Source organism: Ammospiza nelsoni, chromosome 3 (genome assembly GCF_027579445.1).
Source record: "Ammospiza nelsoni isolate bAmmNel1 chromosome 3, bAmmNel1.pri, whole genome shotgun sequence".
In the NCBI taxonomy this organism is placed as follows: Eukaryota; Metazoa; Chordata; class Aves; order Passeriformes; family Passerellidae; genus Ammospiza; species Ammospiza nelsoni.
The window spans coordinates 66,578,796-66,597,141 of NC_080635.1; the positions used below are offsets into that span (position 1 = coordinate 66,578,796).

The 18,346-nt window shown below is 42.1% G+C and overlaps 2 protein-coding genes across 3 annotated transcripts in view; both read right to left on the reverse strand.

Annotated features, from left to right (window-relative positions):
- DSE (dermatan sulfate epimerase) overlaps positions 1–6,167 on the reverse strand; it is a 34,864-nt gene extending 28,697 nt beyond the window's left edge. Inside the window, exons 1-2 of one of the 2 annotated variants that reach the window (XM_059468671.1) lie at positions 6,028–6,167; positions 5,512–5,580 (exon numbers count right to left, since the gene is read on the reverse strand). The gene's annotated coding sequence lies outside the window, so the exon portion shown is untranslated. Of the gene's footprint in view, positions 1–5,511; positions 5,581–5,841; positions 5,924–6,027 lie in introns of those variants that run through there. The other variant, XM_059468673.1, reaches the window with a different exon arrangement.
- Positions 6,168–14,911: 8,744 nt separating this feature from the next.
- The window catches only part of NT5DC1 (5'-nucleotidase domain containing 1), a 128,381-nt gene continuing 124,946 nt past the window's right edge, over positions 14,912–18,346 (reverse strand). Inside the window, exon 12 of the mRNA XM_059469434.1 lies at positions 14,912–17,654. Coding sequence (XP_059325417.1) covers positions 17,536–17,654 — 119 coding nt within the window. The 3' untranslated portion in view covers positions 14,912–17,535. The remainder of the gene's footprint in view (positions 17,655–18,346) is intronic.

The following is an 18,346-nucleotide window of genomic DNA, read 5'->3' on the forward strand; positions in this document are numbered from 1 at the left end:
ACTGAGAAATAACTCATCTTCCTGGCCCTGGCAAAGAGGCCCACTTGGGTCAGTAAGGCTGCGAACCCTTTGGAGTTAGGTACCAGGAACGATGTTTAGGGTTTCCTCTGAGAGCAGCCCACAGCCCTAAGGCACAACCACCCGCCACAAGAAGGGAGCAAGGGAACAGAATGCCTCTTCTGGAGAGAACCAAATGCCAGGCTGCAGCTTCTGTGTGGATCAGTGGTACAGCCACGGAGCGCAGGAGGAACTGGAAAAACTTCACACGGCAATGGCAATGCCCAGGAGGCACAAATAAAGGACAGGAAAAAATAATCCTACATGCAAAAGAGGAAAGCCAATTTACTGCTGCCAGAATTCCTCCTTGTGCCTAACCCGCCCCAGGGAATTGCATGCCATCCATCTTCCCTCACTTCTGAGGCGGCTGATTACAACACCAGAAACTTCTGCTACCAAAACAAGTGTTTTGATTTCAGACTTTAACTTTTATCCTCTTTCCAACTAACTCTACTTTGCTAGCCTTGACCTTTACTCTTCCAAATACTTGCAAATGTTTTAAGCCCCCTTATTTGTTGTTCTTGACCATGTATAATTAACAGTTTTAATATTCCCTGCTAATTGTTTAAATTGTCTTTCATTTGATTGTCTTCAAGATGTTGTAAACAAATGATGCGATTCTGCTGGAGTGTTACAAAACCAGTTCTCACTCTCTGTATCTAAAACTACAAACTTGAGTAGCTTAAGATATTATTTGTTATCTGTAAAGCATTTCCACAGAACTTCATATTAATAGACAGGAATTCTAAAATGCATCATATCCTTCAGTTGCTATGGGACCAAAACTCATTTTAACTATGCTTCCATATCCTGTTTATGACACAGTGTTGCACACAAAACTATATTAACACTTTATTGTTATTTTCATGTGATGGCTTTGGCTAGGGTAGAGTTAATTTTCTTCATAGTACCTGGTAGAGGCTATGTTTTGGATTTGTGCTGGAAACAGTGTTGATAATTGAGGGATGTTTTAGTTACTGCTGAGCAACATTTATACAGTCAAGAATTTTTCTGTCTCTCCCCCCCACCCCACCAGCAATGGGGCTGAGGATGCACAAGGAGTTGGGAGGGGATAGTTGGGAGGGGATAGCTGGGAGGGGACAGTTTATCCCAACTGACCACAGGGATATTCCGTAACATAAGAAGTCATGCTTAGCATACAATATTGAGAAAGAAGAAGAAAGAGAGAAGAATTCAGAGTTGTGGCATTTGTCTTCTCTAGTAACCATTCCATGTGATGGAGCCTGGGGATGTGCTTTCCTGGGGATGTCTGAACACCTGCCTACCCCCAGGAAGTGGTGAATGAATTCTCTGTTTTGTGTGGCTTTTATCTGTTATACAGACTGCATCTCAATCTACAAATGTTCTCGCTTTAATTCTTCCAATTATTTCCCTCAGCCTACTAAAGGGAGGGAACAAGTGGCTGTGTGGGGCCGAGTTGCCAGCTGGGATAAAACCATGGCAATCATATATGTTAAATTATTGTGGCAGCACAGAGGAGCACCTGCAAAGTCCAAATATGCTGATGCTAATCAGTTTCTGAACCTAAGGAGTTTGTAATCTAAGCAATTTAAACCAACACTTACTTTTATATTATCTACAGATAACCTTAGAGTGTGAGTATGCAGACCCCAAATGTGTACTCACACAGCAGAGCACTGGTTCATTTGTTACAGGATAAATGTCACTGTGCTTATAGACCTAAAGTGTATCACCCTACCTGGTCACTGCATCTCTCTACAGATGAGTGTGTTGTTCACTGTTATTGATACAATTCTGCTGTTAGGTCATTATCTAGGGTTTCTCCACAGAGAGGTAGAGCACATAGCTCCCCTCTCTCTCTCTCCATAGATGTAATACACACACACCCATATGCAACTGCTTTTTTCAGGGTACAAACTGGGACAGACAATAAAATGTATTGTCCTGTAGTTCCTTCAGGGCTATTATTGTTCTCCCAGTGCTCCCCAGAATACCCTAAACAAAAGCCTTGAAAAATGTGGTCATTACATTTTCAAGGATAGAAATCTCAGCTGCAGATGGAGTTAAAGAGCTCCATGGTTCCTGCAAAATTTAGTTACTCGCAGTGTGCATGAGCAATCTGTGAGCAGGTGTCAACACAACCATTAAATTATGGGTTAATTTTGAAATTTGGAATCTTATGATCTCATTTCTGACTGTAAGTTGTGCAGGCATGGCTCTCATAGCAGAACTGAAACTGGACAGATCATTTTGGTAAAAGGTGGGATGAACCATGATTGCAAGGATATGATTAAAAGGAACATGATATCCATAGAAATGCTTGTGAACAACTTTTCAAATACTTTAAGAACTCTAGCAGCCACTTGATTAGAAGACTGAAGAACGCATACCAGGTTTATATAAAAGGTTCAGAATTCTTAATATATCTGATAAAACCCTCCACAAAATAAAAGCATAAACCAGGACAACCATGGTAAAAGAGCTTGTATGTTAAAATTACATTTCTCTTGTACTGAAATACAACACCTACCAAAGTCAAATTACCTACAATGCTTTGACCACTCTAAACAATGCTACTGCTGATTCCTCTTGTATACTGTCAGTCTAAGCAAGAGGAAAAACAGAAAGAAAGACCAAACAAAGGTAATTTCAGACTGTGTACATAATAGTCACATTGTACCTGTGCTTCCACACTTGACCATGTCCCAAGAGTGGATGAAAGTGTCATGCCAGCACCTGATGTGAGAATGCACTTCCAGTGCTCTGTCCTTTGTGTGATTCCCAAAATTACCTGACCCCTTCGGTCAGCTCTCAGTTACCAGCACTTTACTTCTGCTAAACTTTTACTGACCAAGCATTCAAGAGAGAGATCTCTGGTGGCATTTGCTAAATTTCCCTTTTCCTAGCAGGCTTATTTGCCCAGTTCTTATCCTGAGCACACTGCAGAATCTGCTCAAAGGGCAGTGCACAAGGGCTTGGGGGTTTACTAATGCAGCACTGTAGGACCTCACCCTATCCCAGCTGGGCGAAGAGACATCAGTACAAAGTTTACCCATATAAACAGAAAACGGGCTCAAAGGGAGTCAAATGCAGAATTATTTATACTAAACTATTTATTAGTAAATTATTTATATCAAGTATATGGCTATAGTCTTGAATGTGAACCAGCACCATGGTTTAACAGCTTTAGGAGAATACAATGCTGTAGCTATGCTCTTTGATCTACCTCAGCTGAATGGAGACAGCAAAGAAGGTGAGAACAGCCAGGACAAACTTGCTGCTGAGATGCCGTATTTACCAATTAAATACAATTTGCTAAGAAAAAGTCATAACCTCTTTCACTCACCACACACTTGGATTACCCAGTCTAAGCAAGAAAACAATGGTCACAGAAAGCTGGGTTTTTTTCTTTATTTTTTAATTCCTTCAGCACCCCCCCCCCCCCCCCCCCGGCTTTATTTCTTGCAAAATATCCAGGAACAATAGCAATAGTAACTAGATTTATTTCTGCTCATTGCTATAGTATGCTGTGGGTGCCAGATGTGCAAGTTTCCATACACAAACTAAGAATGTGACTGAATTTTAGTTAAATGAAATCACTTCTAAGAGAAGGGACACTTCAGTTTTATGGACATTTACCTCCTTATTTAACCCTAGTTTTCACTGCTCAGACTGCTGGGTACTGATGGATGTGATCATTTCTCTACCAAGATACAAACTTCCTATGTTCATTCACAAGCGAACAGCTGCCTGGTGATATGAACCACTTTTTACCATCTCTGATCTAGGTTTCACTTGAATTCAGTTTTAAAAAAAGCTTATGTACTGTCATTGTCCTTGAGGAAAAGAAACGGTACACACAGACCTCATGAGCCTTTAAAAAGTACCAAGCCAAAGATGTCACTCTAAAACCTGCTTTCAGCTACTCATTTTTACTTATAACTGTATGCAACCTATAAAAATCACATCTAACATTTGGCCAGGTAATAAAATGCATTTTCCTCACCACTGTAGTGCAGATATTTACTCAATACCTTGTTACAATAACTAATATATACTACAGTAAAAACTGAGTTTGCCTAGACAACCAAAATCTATCAACTTTTACCATAGGTAATCAATGGTTCAGTTTATACATTTCTTTCTTGCAACATTCTCTATAACCAGAGAACAGGTTGTAAAGGAGACTGTATATCAATGTGTAGTGGAAAATCAGCACCAATTGTCTTCTGAGGTCAGTGCTCACAGCAGAGAATACAGATGTGTTTAAAAGCTATTCTCATATCTTTCATATTATCTTAAGAGCACTCAGGTGTTTCTCATGGCAATTCAAAATCATGCAAAACTTCACAACACTTCAAACAAAACAATAATGGCAAGAACTTACTTTGAATAACAAGAAAAAGACATTTTTAAAGGCCCAGTAGCCATGCCCCATTAAAATACACTGTGGTTAGTATATTTTGGTTTCAAGTCCCGGTGAAGTTTACAGAGAGTCAAGACAATGCCAATCCAAAACTGCTACTTTGTTGATTTCCCCTAAAAACTCAACAAATTCAGGTCACTTTAAAAAACACGTATAAGTGATGAGACACAGTAAGGGAACTCTTAGTTGAAATAATACTTAGCACTTCAGTAGAATGATGTAGCCAAGGATCTACAAGTAGTTATGAAACTAATTAATTAATTCAACTTCTCAACACCCCTGTGAAGCAAGCAAGCACATTTATCTGTTTTATGAGGAAGAAAAGAGAGCCATGGGGAGGTGGAGTGACTTGCCTGAGGGTACCCAGCTAGAGTCTTTCAGAGTAATAAACAGCATCTGAATTATTGACTCCCACTGCTGCCCTTCAGCTGAATTGTTCCTTTTTTTGAAATACTCCACTGAGTTATAATAATAGTTGGCATGATAAACATAATGTGGCAATATTTAGGCTGAGATTTTCTTTGTCATTGTTTAGACTACATTAAAATTTTAGTGTTATTTAAATTGCAGTTGATCTTCTTAGCGTGACCGAAAAATCTCCAGGGTCGAGCAATATTTTTTGTATTTTATTCACAGTTGTGACTACTTTTTATGTTGCTATTGCTTATGGCTAAAACCAAAGCCACTCCAACTTGAAAACACAGGAAAATATCACAGTTTTATATTGCTTCAAGAGCGAGTGACAGAAGAACAGAGAGGGTGGTGACTTTCATTCATAGCAAACTGAATTTTAAGAGCTGGCATGAGACACACCAAGTGATGATGCACCCCTTTCATACAACACTAGCTATAGGAATTGCAACTCGCTGCCTGGGGCTGAGAAGACTGAGCTTCCCGGGCTGACTGACAGCTCTGGTCCCAGCTCACTTAAAACTTTCCCAATTAAAAAAAAATAAAAAAGAAGTGGCAGGAAGTTGCATCGGGCAAGTCGCTCTGTTCCTGTCTCTCAGCTTGCCTAGGTGCAAGACAAGGATGCTACTGCTTACCTTTCACACTCGCATGTTTGGGAGGCTGAACTCTTCGGCTAAAGACTCGGAGGCTGCGCGGTCCCGGTGCTGCGGAGGAGCAGAGCTGTTACCCACGGCGCCCGCAGGTGAAGCTTCGCACAGAAAGCGCCACGTCCCACGCACCTCCCCCGGGCTGCGGGGCCGTCCTGCGGTGCCCCGACAGCAGCTCCGTTCCGCCGGGGCCAGCCCAGCCGGGAAAAGCCCGTCCGTGCCCGGGGCTGCTCCCGCGGGACGCCCCGGCCCCGCCGGCACCTGGAGCCGCTCCCGCCGCTGCCCCGGGCCTGGGGACCGTGTAGCGCTCGGACTCACCGTGCCTTCCAAGCGCTCCGGCCAGCGGCGCGCCCGCCCCGGGAGCCGCGGGGAGCCGGGAGCGCGATGGAGGCGCGGGAGCGCTGCCCGCCCCGCACGGGCACGCACCGCCCGCGGCCCCGGCCCCGGCCCCGGCCCCGCACGGGCACTCACCGCCCGCGGCCCCGGCCCCGCACGGGCACTCACCGCCCGCGGCCCCCGCCCGGCTCCGAGCGTCCGTCAGAAAGTTTCTCCTCCGCAGCCCCGGGGGACGGAGCGGGGAGGGGGGTGAGGGGTGCGTTTTTCAGCGCAGGAAGAAAGTGACTCCCCCCTCCCGCTCCACCTCCCGCTTCCCCGCCCTCCTTCCGTACCTCTCCCCGTCCTCCTCCTCCTCCTCCTCACGCCATGGCGGCCCGGCGCGCTGGAACGCCCCGCCGCTGCCCCGGCCCGGCCCGGGCGCTCCGCTCGCTCCGAGTGTGCCCCCGTGTTTGTCTATCCCTGGCGCGCACACGGCTTTCCTCCCCCGCCCGTTCCTCCCCGGCTCGAACTTCACGGAAATGCCCTAATTCTCCCTTTTGGAGGGAGGGCTCGTTTCTCCGCAGGGAATGTTTTGGTTCCAACACCAGAAGATTCCCTGGAGCTCGAGAGTACGGCAGCGGTACCACGGGGCGGGCAGGGTGGCTGTGGAGGTGACAGCATCCCGGGTGTCCCATTCATATTCATTGTCCATCCCTGCTGCTGTCACCATGCTGCATGACAGGAATAAGACCTCCCACCCAAAAGTCCCCTCAAGCCAGCCAAGAAACAAAAAGCCGATTTGTCAATCTGTTCTTGTAAGTATGGTGTGGCTACTTACGTTAACGCTTCCCATGTAAAAGAAGAAAAACATAAAAGTGAAACGCCGTGACTGTTCAAGTCAGCCATCCCGACATTTTTCATAGCCACACAATTGAAGATATTTCAGAAAGTAATATGAAAGAGGATAAAATAAATGATCCTTTGGAACATTCCTTCTCAGTCACTATTGCCAAGACAAAGTTCGGAGTGAAGAATTCTGAATGCTTGTTAGGTTTTGAAAGCTGAGCATATTTCATCGACTATGTAATGAAAATAAAAATATTTACATGTGATAGATCAGGATGGTCTCCAATTACCTGAAGCTTATGTCTCACAAAGCATATTCCTCATTTCAGTAATGTGTTTACTGGTGTTACTGAATCAGTCAGCAGGCTCATAAGTGCTCAGTTTCCTGTTCTAAAATGCAAAATCTGTATTTTCTGAGGATGGTTTTAGAGAGATTCATTGTGATTTAAATTGTGATTTGCTGCTGTCCTATCAGGACTAATAAACTTATGGAAGCTAGACAAAACCAGATACTACACATTTCCCTTCACCCTTCCATTTCTGGTGTATTTCTCAGCAATATCTATTGACAGTCTCATCCCTAAAGAGAAGGGATCCACATGTTGTTGCTGCAAACTCCAAGAGCAGTGCCAGAACCTGGAATGGAGCCTTGCTTTTTCACCAGTAATGACATGCCTAAAGCACAAAGTGCTTCAGTTTCAGTCATGCAAACACTAGATTAATCTTTAGAAGATATCTTTCTGAATGCCTATTTGAATGGTATTAGGATCCACTGAACTGATAGTAGAGTTGTAAAATATTGAGGCTATGATACAAATGAACATGTTAAGAGCCTCAGACCTCATAGTCAGTCCAGATGTGGTGGATAGGCTGATTCTACTGGAATTTCTAAAATTACCAGGGTGCCTAAAGTGATCAGGAGGAAGGCATTTAAGTACTTTTCACATGTCTGCATCATTAGCTATGTAAATATGTTCAGTACCTGACTAAGTTAAATGGAATTAGCCCTTACAATTCTGAGAAGCACAATGTTTGGATGGCTTTTGAAATCCTGCCCTTTGTCTGTGCATGGATCTCTGTACTGATCTGTCCACACTGGATCAATTTCAGCATTGCCACCGGTAATTTTGAAATGAAAATGGCCCCAGCTTTAGCAGGCATCATGTACAGTGAAAGACTGAAAAAAATTCCTGAAAAAAGCCTTAGGAATAGAAGCTGGAGGAAGATTGCCTTCAGCTATGTAAAAGCTGCTAAAAAGAAGATAATAATCTCTTATCCTCATGCATATAAAATGCAGTAAGAGAAATTTAGGCTAGCTAGGATAAAAAAAAAAAAAGTATTTTTAAGGAGAAGTGAACAGCACCTCTCTCCCCTGGAGGCTTTTTAAGTGCAAGTTGGACATATATTTGACAAGAAGAGTTCAGAGCTAGAAAGTCTGATGAATATTGCCTCAGAGCAAGGGGTGGACCAGATGACCTGTCAAGGTCCTGTTTCGTGTGATTATGTTCAAAATGCTACTTGCACAGGCAAGATCACAGATCATCTTTGATCTTCTTCTGCCCTTCACTTCTTTAGCCATGGGCATAGCTCCTTTTGCTGAGGCTGTTTCTCTCAATGGTTTGCTGGCCTTGCTGCATGCCAGTGAATTCAGCGCTGACAGCAAGAAGAAAACAGTTAAACAATGAAACAATGGCAATTTGGAGCAGCAGCTTTGGGTGGGATCCATCTAACCTCTGAACGTGTCATGCACTTTTGTTCTATCCTGGACTGGGAACTACCTCTGATCTAGTCACGTTAGACTGTTTATAACACTGCAGAGAAAAATAAATTCCTTTACAGCAGAATTCATCTGACCTGTTTTAGATGTCTTCATTAGGATGTGATGAATCATGTCCCTAGGCTATCTGTTCTTGCCACCAAGCATAAAGTAGGTTTAAATGACTGACTCAGTAACATACCATCATATATTTTCCATTCCTCTGGTGCTTCTGTCCCTGAAATCTCTCACTCCCTTTCTCCTTTCAAGTAGGAAACCCCTAGTTTTGTTTGTTTTTTGTTCCTTTTTTCTCCATTATTTTAAAATTTTATTTTGTTTTATTGGTAAAGTCCCACTGAAGTTAATAGTTTTTGTAGCTGTCATTTCCCTAAATTGCATCATATGCCACTGAAATGTACAGCAACCTGACCTTTTGGGTGGCATTGCTCCAGAATGGATTTGGGAAAGGAACTAAATTTACCTACGGGAGCTAAGACCATTGACTTGGCCAGTTGTGCAGAGTATGTTTCATGGAAAGTTTTTGAAAACTGTTCAGGTCAGATGCTGTTCTACTCCTACGTCACATGCTCATTATTTTTCCTTGGTCTTTATGGCAAGCCTCATTACATGCAATGTCTGGTGTCTGTGTGACTCAGCCAAGCATATGTGAGAAACATGCTCTTTTCCAACAATGGCAAATTTTTTAGGTCACACTCAGAGAAATCACTGTGCACCTAAGTGCAGTGCATGTCTTGAAAATTTCTGTGGCATCAGAGACACTGTGAGCAGCCACCTCTTGGTAATATTTATCCTTTCTTCTTTGAGAATGAAAAGCTTCCAAGAAAGCCCAGCAGTTATCTGGCTTGCAGGAGAGGGAAACACACTTTACTTTCCTGCTGAATTGGCAACTGGATCATGAGGACGTGAAGAGGAAACAAACCCAGTTGCTTCAGTAGGACAGGGAAAAAGGAAGGCAGCAGGACCACATGGAGCAAGTGATGTAGGGCTCATTCTGGGGCAGACACCAAGTGTCTGCTGATGCTTCATACTCTTAAAAGCCTTTGATTCTCACTTTTTGGAGTTTGAATGTTTGGAATTTGTTTCTCTTCCTTGCTGACTGAAGATGTTAGCCTAAAGAGGGAAGCTGTATTTCATTCTACCTGTTCCACATATGCAGCTTTGGCCATCCTTTTCTTTCTTCCTGCCCAGTCTATGCAATAGCATTTTTTCTTCTTTGAATTTTCCTCTGTGTGCTTGGGACTTCTTTTGTCTTCTTTTGCTTGTTTGATTGATTTTGTTTATTTTGGTTTGAGATTTTTTATTGTTTTAGGTACCCGCCTCTCACTAAAGATCCTGTGTTCTCTATGTGATCTCTTTGGTCTCTAATTTCCATGTAAGAGACAATTCTACAGTTGCCATTAAGTGACAAAACTCTTCGAATAAAAAGTGAGTGAAACAAAAAATTCTCCAGATTCTTTCAGTAATTCTTCAAAACAATTGATTTGGTTATGACCATAACCCTTGTGTTTTCTTTGCCTTTTGTGTCCAGCTGTGATGATTTCTGATCTCAGTGCTGTGAGCTGAAACCTGTAGGACAAGAGGACTACGGCAGTCTCTTCTTGTAGCTGACCTGCAGAACTGCAAATCTGGATGCTTGCATATTGCTCACTCTGCCCTTCTTGATCTGAGATGCTCTGCCCAGCTCTTCTCCTTGGACTTTATTAGAGCCACATGAAGGCAGTTCTAATTTTCCAATCTTATCCCTTATATGGGAGAATGTTGGCTATCTCCTATTTTCCAACCAGGGTGTGGACCAGACAGTGTCCCAGCTTGGTTGTTCCTGCTACATCCTTCAAGTTTATGAGGCTGTTGCGTGATTCTTTCAATTTACTACTTGGACATTTGGGGTTCTGGCTCACTGCAGGCAATGGACAGAAATAGTTACAGCTCCAAAACTAGGATGAAAAGAAGTTCCCTGAAATCAGCCTTAAGAATCAGAAAACTTCTGATTCTTAGTGCTCATTCCCATCAGATTTTGGAAATTTGGAAATCTAGTCTAAGCTCATCAGGATACCTGTCTGGTTGGGGCACATTCAGTGTGGCACAAAGCAGTTTCTCTCCCAGGAAAATCCTTCATCTGCTTCTACATCTACAGACTGGAAGTACTTCTCTCCCACAGATGCAGCCTTTTACTCTTCTACTTCATAGCAGCCAAACTATCAGTAGGGTAGCTGGAAGGGGAAAACACTAGATGTTTCCTAAACAGCTCTTCTTTGTATGTAAATGGGACTTCTTTCTCTGCTTTACATTTCCCTTCTTTCCCTCTTTCTTGCTCTCACCATGTGTTCAGCCTGGTTTAGCCTGAGGCCAACAGAGAGGAAGTCTGATGAAAAAAAAAATCCTGCAGATTTCTTAAGGAATGGGAAGCTGCAGCATCAGTGATCAGAGGTAAAACGTTGGTGAGTGGAGACAGATTCATGGTCCTGAGACGTGTCAGCAAGACAGTAGCCATAAAGCAGGTACCTAGGCACTTAAACGGGAAATGCCAAGAAATACCTTGATCCAATAAAAAATTACTTCCATCATCTGTTCTGTGCCTTTAAACAGCAGAATCCACATTACTGCTTTTACATTGTTGTAGATGTCAACAGGGTTTATCTTCTTCTAGCAGCTGTCCATCTGCCTAACTGGCCTGCTTGCTCTTTAGCACATATCCCTTCTTTTCTCCACTGATGACCAAAACAGGTTGCAGAGGGGCAACTCTCCAGCAGAGTGTGGCTTCTTATTTATTTCAACTGGTTGTTACTTTGTGTTTTCAAATGTGTGACCTTTCTCAACATGTATGATGAGGGTCAACTTCTTTACCTCCAAATTTCTTTGATGTTATAAGCCAAGCAACATCCCCTGGGAGCACAAACTGTTAATACTCATACCAAGAGGAATCTTCCAAAGCCAGACTTCATCAGTGTTCTCTTACAGCTGACTGCCACAACCTCCCTCTCTGGATGCCAAATATGTCACAGCACTTGTAGAATGCTGTTTTCAGTGAAATCCATTTTTAAGGCTAGAATCCACCAATTTTATGGAGTCACTTGGTATGCAGAAAGCCAAGCAGACAACAAAATAGCTGCTGGAATTCATGAAAATTTTTGCAAGCTGCTTACTTATCCCCACCCCAGTTCTAGAGTTTCATAGTCCCATGTCTCTCTCCTCTTCCTTATGTGCATGAAAAAGGTTTGTCTCAGAGACTGTATTCAAACTTGTCGCAGATTCTCCATTTCTCTTTGTAATCTTCTCCCTCTGATTTACTGTGTTCTATTTACTGCAGCCAAGACTCAAGGGTGACATTAAGTCTATTTTCTTAAATTCATGTAATCATATTCAGGTTACTTTTTTTCACCCTCATTTTGTGTATGGATTATTATCAGTAATGTACCAGGTATCTCCAAGTCCTGCACAGTAACAGGGGAAAGATTAAAGGAAAGAGGGAAATCCCACACAGTAGATGTATTTTGGTAATTATTATTTTCTGAGATATCTGTGAACTCCTTTCCCTGGTACCCTCTAGCCATGTGTTGCCCTGTTGAACTATTATTGTCAGCTCATGCTGACCCTCAGCCTTTTTGTCCTTGGCCTTCATTTATACTCCATTTTTCATCACCTGTCTACTACTGGTCTAGAGATTTCCCTGCTTACTGCCTATGAGTGCCTAATTTTTTTAAATTGAGCTAAAACTCCACCCCTCCTATGAAATGCAGATAATTCCTCATTCCCTTAGTCTCTGAGTTCCCATGTCATGGCATCCTACCCTTTAATTGATGACTGTTCATGTGCATACATTTTCTGGACAGCTTTGAGGGAGAAAACAGGGATAGAAGAAGTTCACTGCTGCTCTCTCCAACATTGCTGCATCGGCTTCAACAGCAGCCCTCCAGTAAGCATTTTTGAGGCTTCTGTCAGAATAAGATAAAGAATTTTTTAATCTCTTAATTTAATAACATATTCTTTCTTTTCACAAAATTTACAGTAGCATCTCTTTCTCTGGTTTAATAAAATTTACAGGCTGCTTAGCACTCAGGAGTGCAAATTTAATTTTTCATTGCGGGCTGAGGTTACAGGGGATGACATAGAAAGAAACTGAAACTCTCAGGGATTATTTTGAGACAAGGCAAGAAAATAATTGCTATATTCACCTGTACTTTTATTCCTCAGAGATTGTGGAGGCTTTAGAAATTAATCATTTAATACAAATTTATTAGGCACACGGAGTCTCAATTTTTAGAGTTCATTTAGTGTTGTGACAGAACAAGGTTTACTGAAAGTTAATGGGCTTATTTCCTAAAATACACCCTCAAAATATCACTCTCATAAACTTAGAACAAGAACACTTTTTTTTCCTTTTTTTTTCCTGTATACAGTGTAAGGTGGTTTATGATTTTCTTCACTCTTAAAAGGAATGTAAGTTCCTTTTAAGGAGGAATCAAATGGAGTGTTTAAGTATTCTTTCTCAAAATCTAGTAGCCAGTGGAAAGCAGAAATACCTTTCTGGCTGGAGAATCTGCTCTGGCTGGGCTGTTGGAGCTGCTGTTTGTGCTGCTACCATTTTGTGTCTCGCACCCTCTAATTTGCAGAAGGGGCTGGAAGCCATCACATCATTTTGAAGTGGCTGTGATGGTTTCTCACCCCCGTGCAAGCACTTAAAAGTCGTTATGGCCATGTGTGAGAGAGCCACGTGTGCGCTGTGGCAGCGGGAGTGGGAGGCATGAGGGATTTTTAGCACCGTTCTGATTAAATCAGTTTAGCTGCAGCGGGACAGAAGTTAAACGTGCTGCTTCAGATGTTTGCCCGTCTGTGAACTGTGACATCTGGCCAGCTGTGAAACCTCTGTGGTCTTGCCATGGCTGCCACAGAACGGCCGTGGGTACCCGCTTCATACTGGAAAGATTTACCTCACACCTTTGTCCCATATTCAGGAACATGACCAGCCGTGCTGGCCACAGTCCTGCAGACAGGAATCCCCAGTTTGCTCTGAAAAGATGCTAGCAGGCTTTTAGGGCTGGAAATCACCGAGTCTGTTTAACTTCCTGGATTCCATCTTATTTTGGCCCTAATCCAGGCTCCGTTTTCCAGTTAAACATTTCTATTTATAATGCTTACCAAAAAACAGGATTTGTTTCTTGCACCAAAAACATTCAAAAGAAAACCTCTTTTATTTTCTTTTTCTTTCCTGTGACTCACCAAGGGGGTTTGATGTTCCACTTAGAACTGCAGAAAACAAAATTACAGGCAACTGGATTTATAATGGGATTTAGCCTTTCCCCTGGGGGTTCTGGATCAGCTATGTGCTTGCTGGAAGGGCTGGTTTCTGGCCAGTTGTTAACAATAGATGTCTGTGGCTACACCATTTCAGCCATTATACCATTACAGCTCGCACTCTCCACAGAGGTAAGGTTCCTGTAGCTTAGCCATGTGCTTTCCCCCCAAAATCTGATGCCATGAGTCAGCTGAAATGCTATTTACCTCTAGGCATATGTACAGAAGGAGGCAGATTTTGTTTTAAAAGTCAGTCGCTTAAATGTTCTGTAAAACCTGTCTTGCTCCTCCAGTGAGGATGAGGATGAGGCTGCCCCATGCCATGCTCCCTTCCCAGGGAAGTCCAAGGCAACATCTTCCTGTCAGATCCCTGTGGTGAAGGTTGTGGTTCTTCTACCTGCTTGAACAGAGGTGGCTTTATTTCTAAACCTGACTTTCTGAGAAACTGTGTAAAACTTGTGTAAAACATCAAGTTCATGTCTATGTTTTATGCTTTCTGTGTTTTTGATCCCTGTGGTGGAAAAAGGGAAGTTCAGATGTCACCTTCCCACTGGTGCCATCTCTGCTAAGTAACATATTCTTACACTCTGCTGTTGTTTACCTTGGCTTGATTTAATGCATACTTGACCACAGGAGGAAAGACTTAAACTAGATTTGGGAATGCTGGTTCCTGGTGCCTGTCATCAGACAAATTCTCCTGGGAATTCCCTTAAGAATTGCTACTGCACAGTCACAGATCTGGGGCTCAGGTGAGCTGGAGAGCCCCATCATTCCCATGGGGAAGGGGCAAATCCTGTGTCCAGCAGTGCCCCATGGTCACCACAGACGATCTGCCTGCCTTTGTTTATTTAGCTTCTCACTGGGGATGAAGAAGCCTTCAGTTCCCACGAAGCAGCTCTAGTCAGGAAACCTGCACTGAGCTCTTCTGTGCATCAAAGATTACTGCCCTATCAGTATTAAAGGTATTAATTTATTAATGTTTTTGGTTGTTTTATGTCTTATGATGAGCATATTAAATTTTGTTTTGTTTGAGGCTGTAGCAAAACCTCTCCCTGCACTGCTTTGAGAAAAGCTTATCTCCCCTTTCTCACTTTGCTGCTGAGCTATAAAGTAAATTCAGAGAACATTTTTTTTTTTCAGAAATAAATTCTCTTTATTTTAAAATCCAGACACATGTGCTTTATACTAAAACAGACACCAAAGGAGACTTGGTATTCATCTCTGGTTTTAAGCAAAACTGTGGCTTTCAGGGTTGTCTAACCAGACACGATGATTTCAAGGAAACTTTACAACTTTATGTCTCCCTGCCAATGCTCAAGATAGTTTTGCAGGCGCTTTGGCAATCTTTCTGTCAATGGCCTCTCACAAGAGAATCCAAGAACTTTCAGAGATTTCCAGGGGTTAAAAAAAACAAAGAGAGATAGAAATAAGGAAAAAGCAATGATGGTGTCTTTACAATGTCATATTACATACAGCGAGCTCTCTACCAACTTTCTGCCATGTGCATTTCCTCTCCCTATTTCTTCACACCATTTCCAATAGCTCTCCTCTTGCCACAGCACCAACTCCCTGCTCATTCCTTCATTGCCAATCTCTGCTTTGCAATAAGACCTCTATAATTTTCACAGATTCTTGAATAGAAGAGTCTTTAAGAGGAACTCTACTTTTTGGACAACCACATCAGTTATTTTTCCAAGTCTTTCTGCAGCCACAGACTACAGAGGCACATGGAGTCATGCTTACAGCAGCTTTCTGTTATCCTCTTCCTTCTCTGCTATTGTGAGGTGAGGTCCTTCTGGCAGCAAGTGCAAATGGCTGGTGACAGCCTTTGTCTAACATGGGCACATGTATTTCTTCTTTTATGTTCAGGCTGTCCTTAGAATCTGCCATGTTTCCATTAAAAAAAAATACTGCTTCTCCCCTGTGACACCAGGAGCCAAGGACTTAGAAGATTTTTAGTCTGATTTTCCATAGCAATCAAATTAGTTTTCTTTAAAAAATCAAGAAAAAAACCCCCAACCTAAAAAAATCAGTTCCAAATTCATAGCAACAGAAGTGTGAGGGTACACAATATGGGTTTGCACCATAAGTTAGTTAGAAATTATTTGCAGAAGATTACTTGATCCAGGCTAGAATTTCAAAGATGCTGTAATCAGGAATCTGAGATTTTAATCTGGGTATCTCTCTCGGTGCTCTCACAGCACTGTCATGAGCCAGATTTACTGCTGAAGACATTGATGTTAATTAAAAGATTTCCAAATAAACTCAAATTTTGCAAACTGTTATCATCTTAAGTAAAATATTTTCACCCTGTATTTTATGAGGTGAATGGTGCTTTCATTTTCATTCCTCATTCACCTTATCTTAAAGGAAGTTTCCCTCCATTTTGTCCCCGTTTGTTTTATGTTTCCCTTTCAACAAACCAATGCTCAATGCTATTTGGAAATGTTGTTTGCTATCCGGAAATGTTGTTTATTACCTGCAAGTACAGTAGTCCACAAGAATATAAAAATAACATGTTATGTAAAGGCAGAAAAAAAATATGCAGACAGAGGCCAGTATCTTTGAAATGAGGTGGACAAGTGTTTGTGTCTGATTCTGACATAGAATATTTTAGCCAGTGAAGCCACAAAGATACAGAATGAGCTGTGGCGACACAAGCTAAATCCATTCTGGTAATTATTCAGGCCTAACAAAGTGAGTTATTTTCCTTGGAAACAAGAAAATTAAGTTTCTGCTTATTGTTATTTAAATTTTGAGGGCAGTTTATCAAAAAATCTACCATCCTAGTGTGGCAAAACTGCTGACTAAACAAATATTTGACATCTTTTTGCATCTGCTAGCTGTGTTAGTTACTGAGTTCTTCCTGTCCTAAGTGCTGGAGAACAGGTCTTTGAACCTAAATCCACAGAGAAGAGGATCCTGTTTGTTTAAATAAGCAGGTAAGAATCACATTTGTTCAGTTCATGCCTTGAGTCTTGCTCCCCTTCTGGCTGAGGCTGTAATTAGCAAAGATGGCTGATTGCTACAGCTTTCCTACCCTTGGGAGGTTTTCCCAGAGAGGTGGAGAATGCAGGTTTGAATCCACTCCATCAGAGAAGGGAAATGTATGCAGGTTTCCCTCCCTCTGCAGAAGAGCTCTGATGCTTGAGGTATTGCAGACCAAAAGAGCAAAAGGCATGTAGGGAACCTTATGGCTGAAGAGTGATCAGGCATTTTCAGGAGTACAAAGTATTTAAAGGCTTTTTGAATTATCAGTCTGCATGCAGTTGCCTAAATCCCATTCAAATCTCTCTCTGAGTATGATGATCTTTCTCTTTGGGACTCAGTCTTTCTTTCACTCCAAGAACAGCAGGAGAATTAATTCCTCAGAGCTTGCAAAACATTGGTGTATGGTGATAACCTGGGCTGCCCAAGGCAACTGTTAATTGAAATATGGCTGAGGGAGAGTACCTAAAATGTCCTCAAAAATGTAGAATGTAACTTGGGATGAGCTTTTACTATTACATTTCTCCTGAAGGCTGTGGGCAGTGCATGGAAAAAGCCAACAGCACTTTGTGAAAGGTAGTGGTGGTAGTGGTGGTCAGAAGACTTAGAGAGAAGGATGCATCACTCACCTGTTCCAGCTGGACTAGAGAAACAAGTGAAACACAAATCTACACAGGAGTCTGCTTTAATCCATCACTCTATTTTATGAAGCATCACACAGCATTTTCAGCAATTAGCATTTGATAGCAGTTTAAGTAAGGGTCACAGGGTTATCTAAGGAAAAAGCTGAGAAACTATTTCGTCATCACTGAGTCCTCATTTGGCAGCAGTGCTCTTGGAGGGCTTGGGTAGTACCCAGCAGTTGCTGAACTATTTGAGGAAAATCGTGTAAATCTATAATCCAGTGGTAAATCTGCAAGACAGAAACATACCACATCTGATTAGCAACACAGCCTGTATCACATAAAAAACAAGCTTGTCGTGAATAGCAATACTTCTTAAAACCTTGAGCTGTTTGCTCACCGGCACCAGAATCCAATCTGATTGCATGATTACACATTTATTTGATATCTTCAGCTGTTCAAGGGATTGACTTTCAGAGTTTATTCAACAGCAGTAAATGATATTCAGTTCCTTGAATGCTGAAATAATGTTAGTCAGAGAAAATTATATAATGAATGCTTAAATATTAACCATTACGCCTAGATGCAGTTTTTCTCCCAATACACCTTCAAGTTTATTCTTCAATTTGTCCCCCTTCTCTTTTATCTCAGCTATTTAGTTATAAGATTCTTTGTTTAAAACAAAGAATCAGTTCCTTTTTTTGTTTTTCACGGCTATTGAAGCAGGATTCCCAAAAGGCACCCACTCTTAGATCTTCTTGCAGTCCAGTGTTAACAACATCATTTTGTATCAAACATTCTTAGAAATCTGCACTTGTAACTTGATGTACTCATCACTTCCAGTCTGTAAAGAACACTGAATGCATTAAGATAGCTCTGAACAGTCAAAGCTTTATTTTCTGTAACTTTTCAAAAGCCTCTGCTGCCAACAGTGACCCACCCACCCTCACAGCCAGAAAACCGATACTTCCTGTGCTCACCT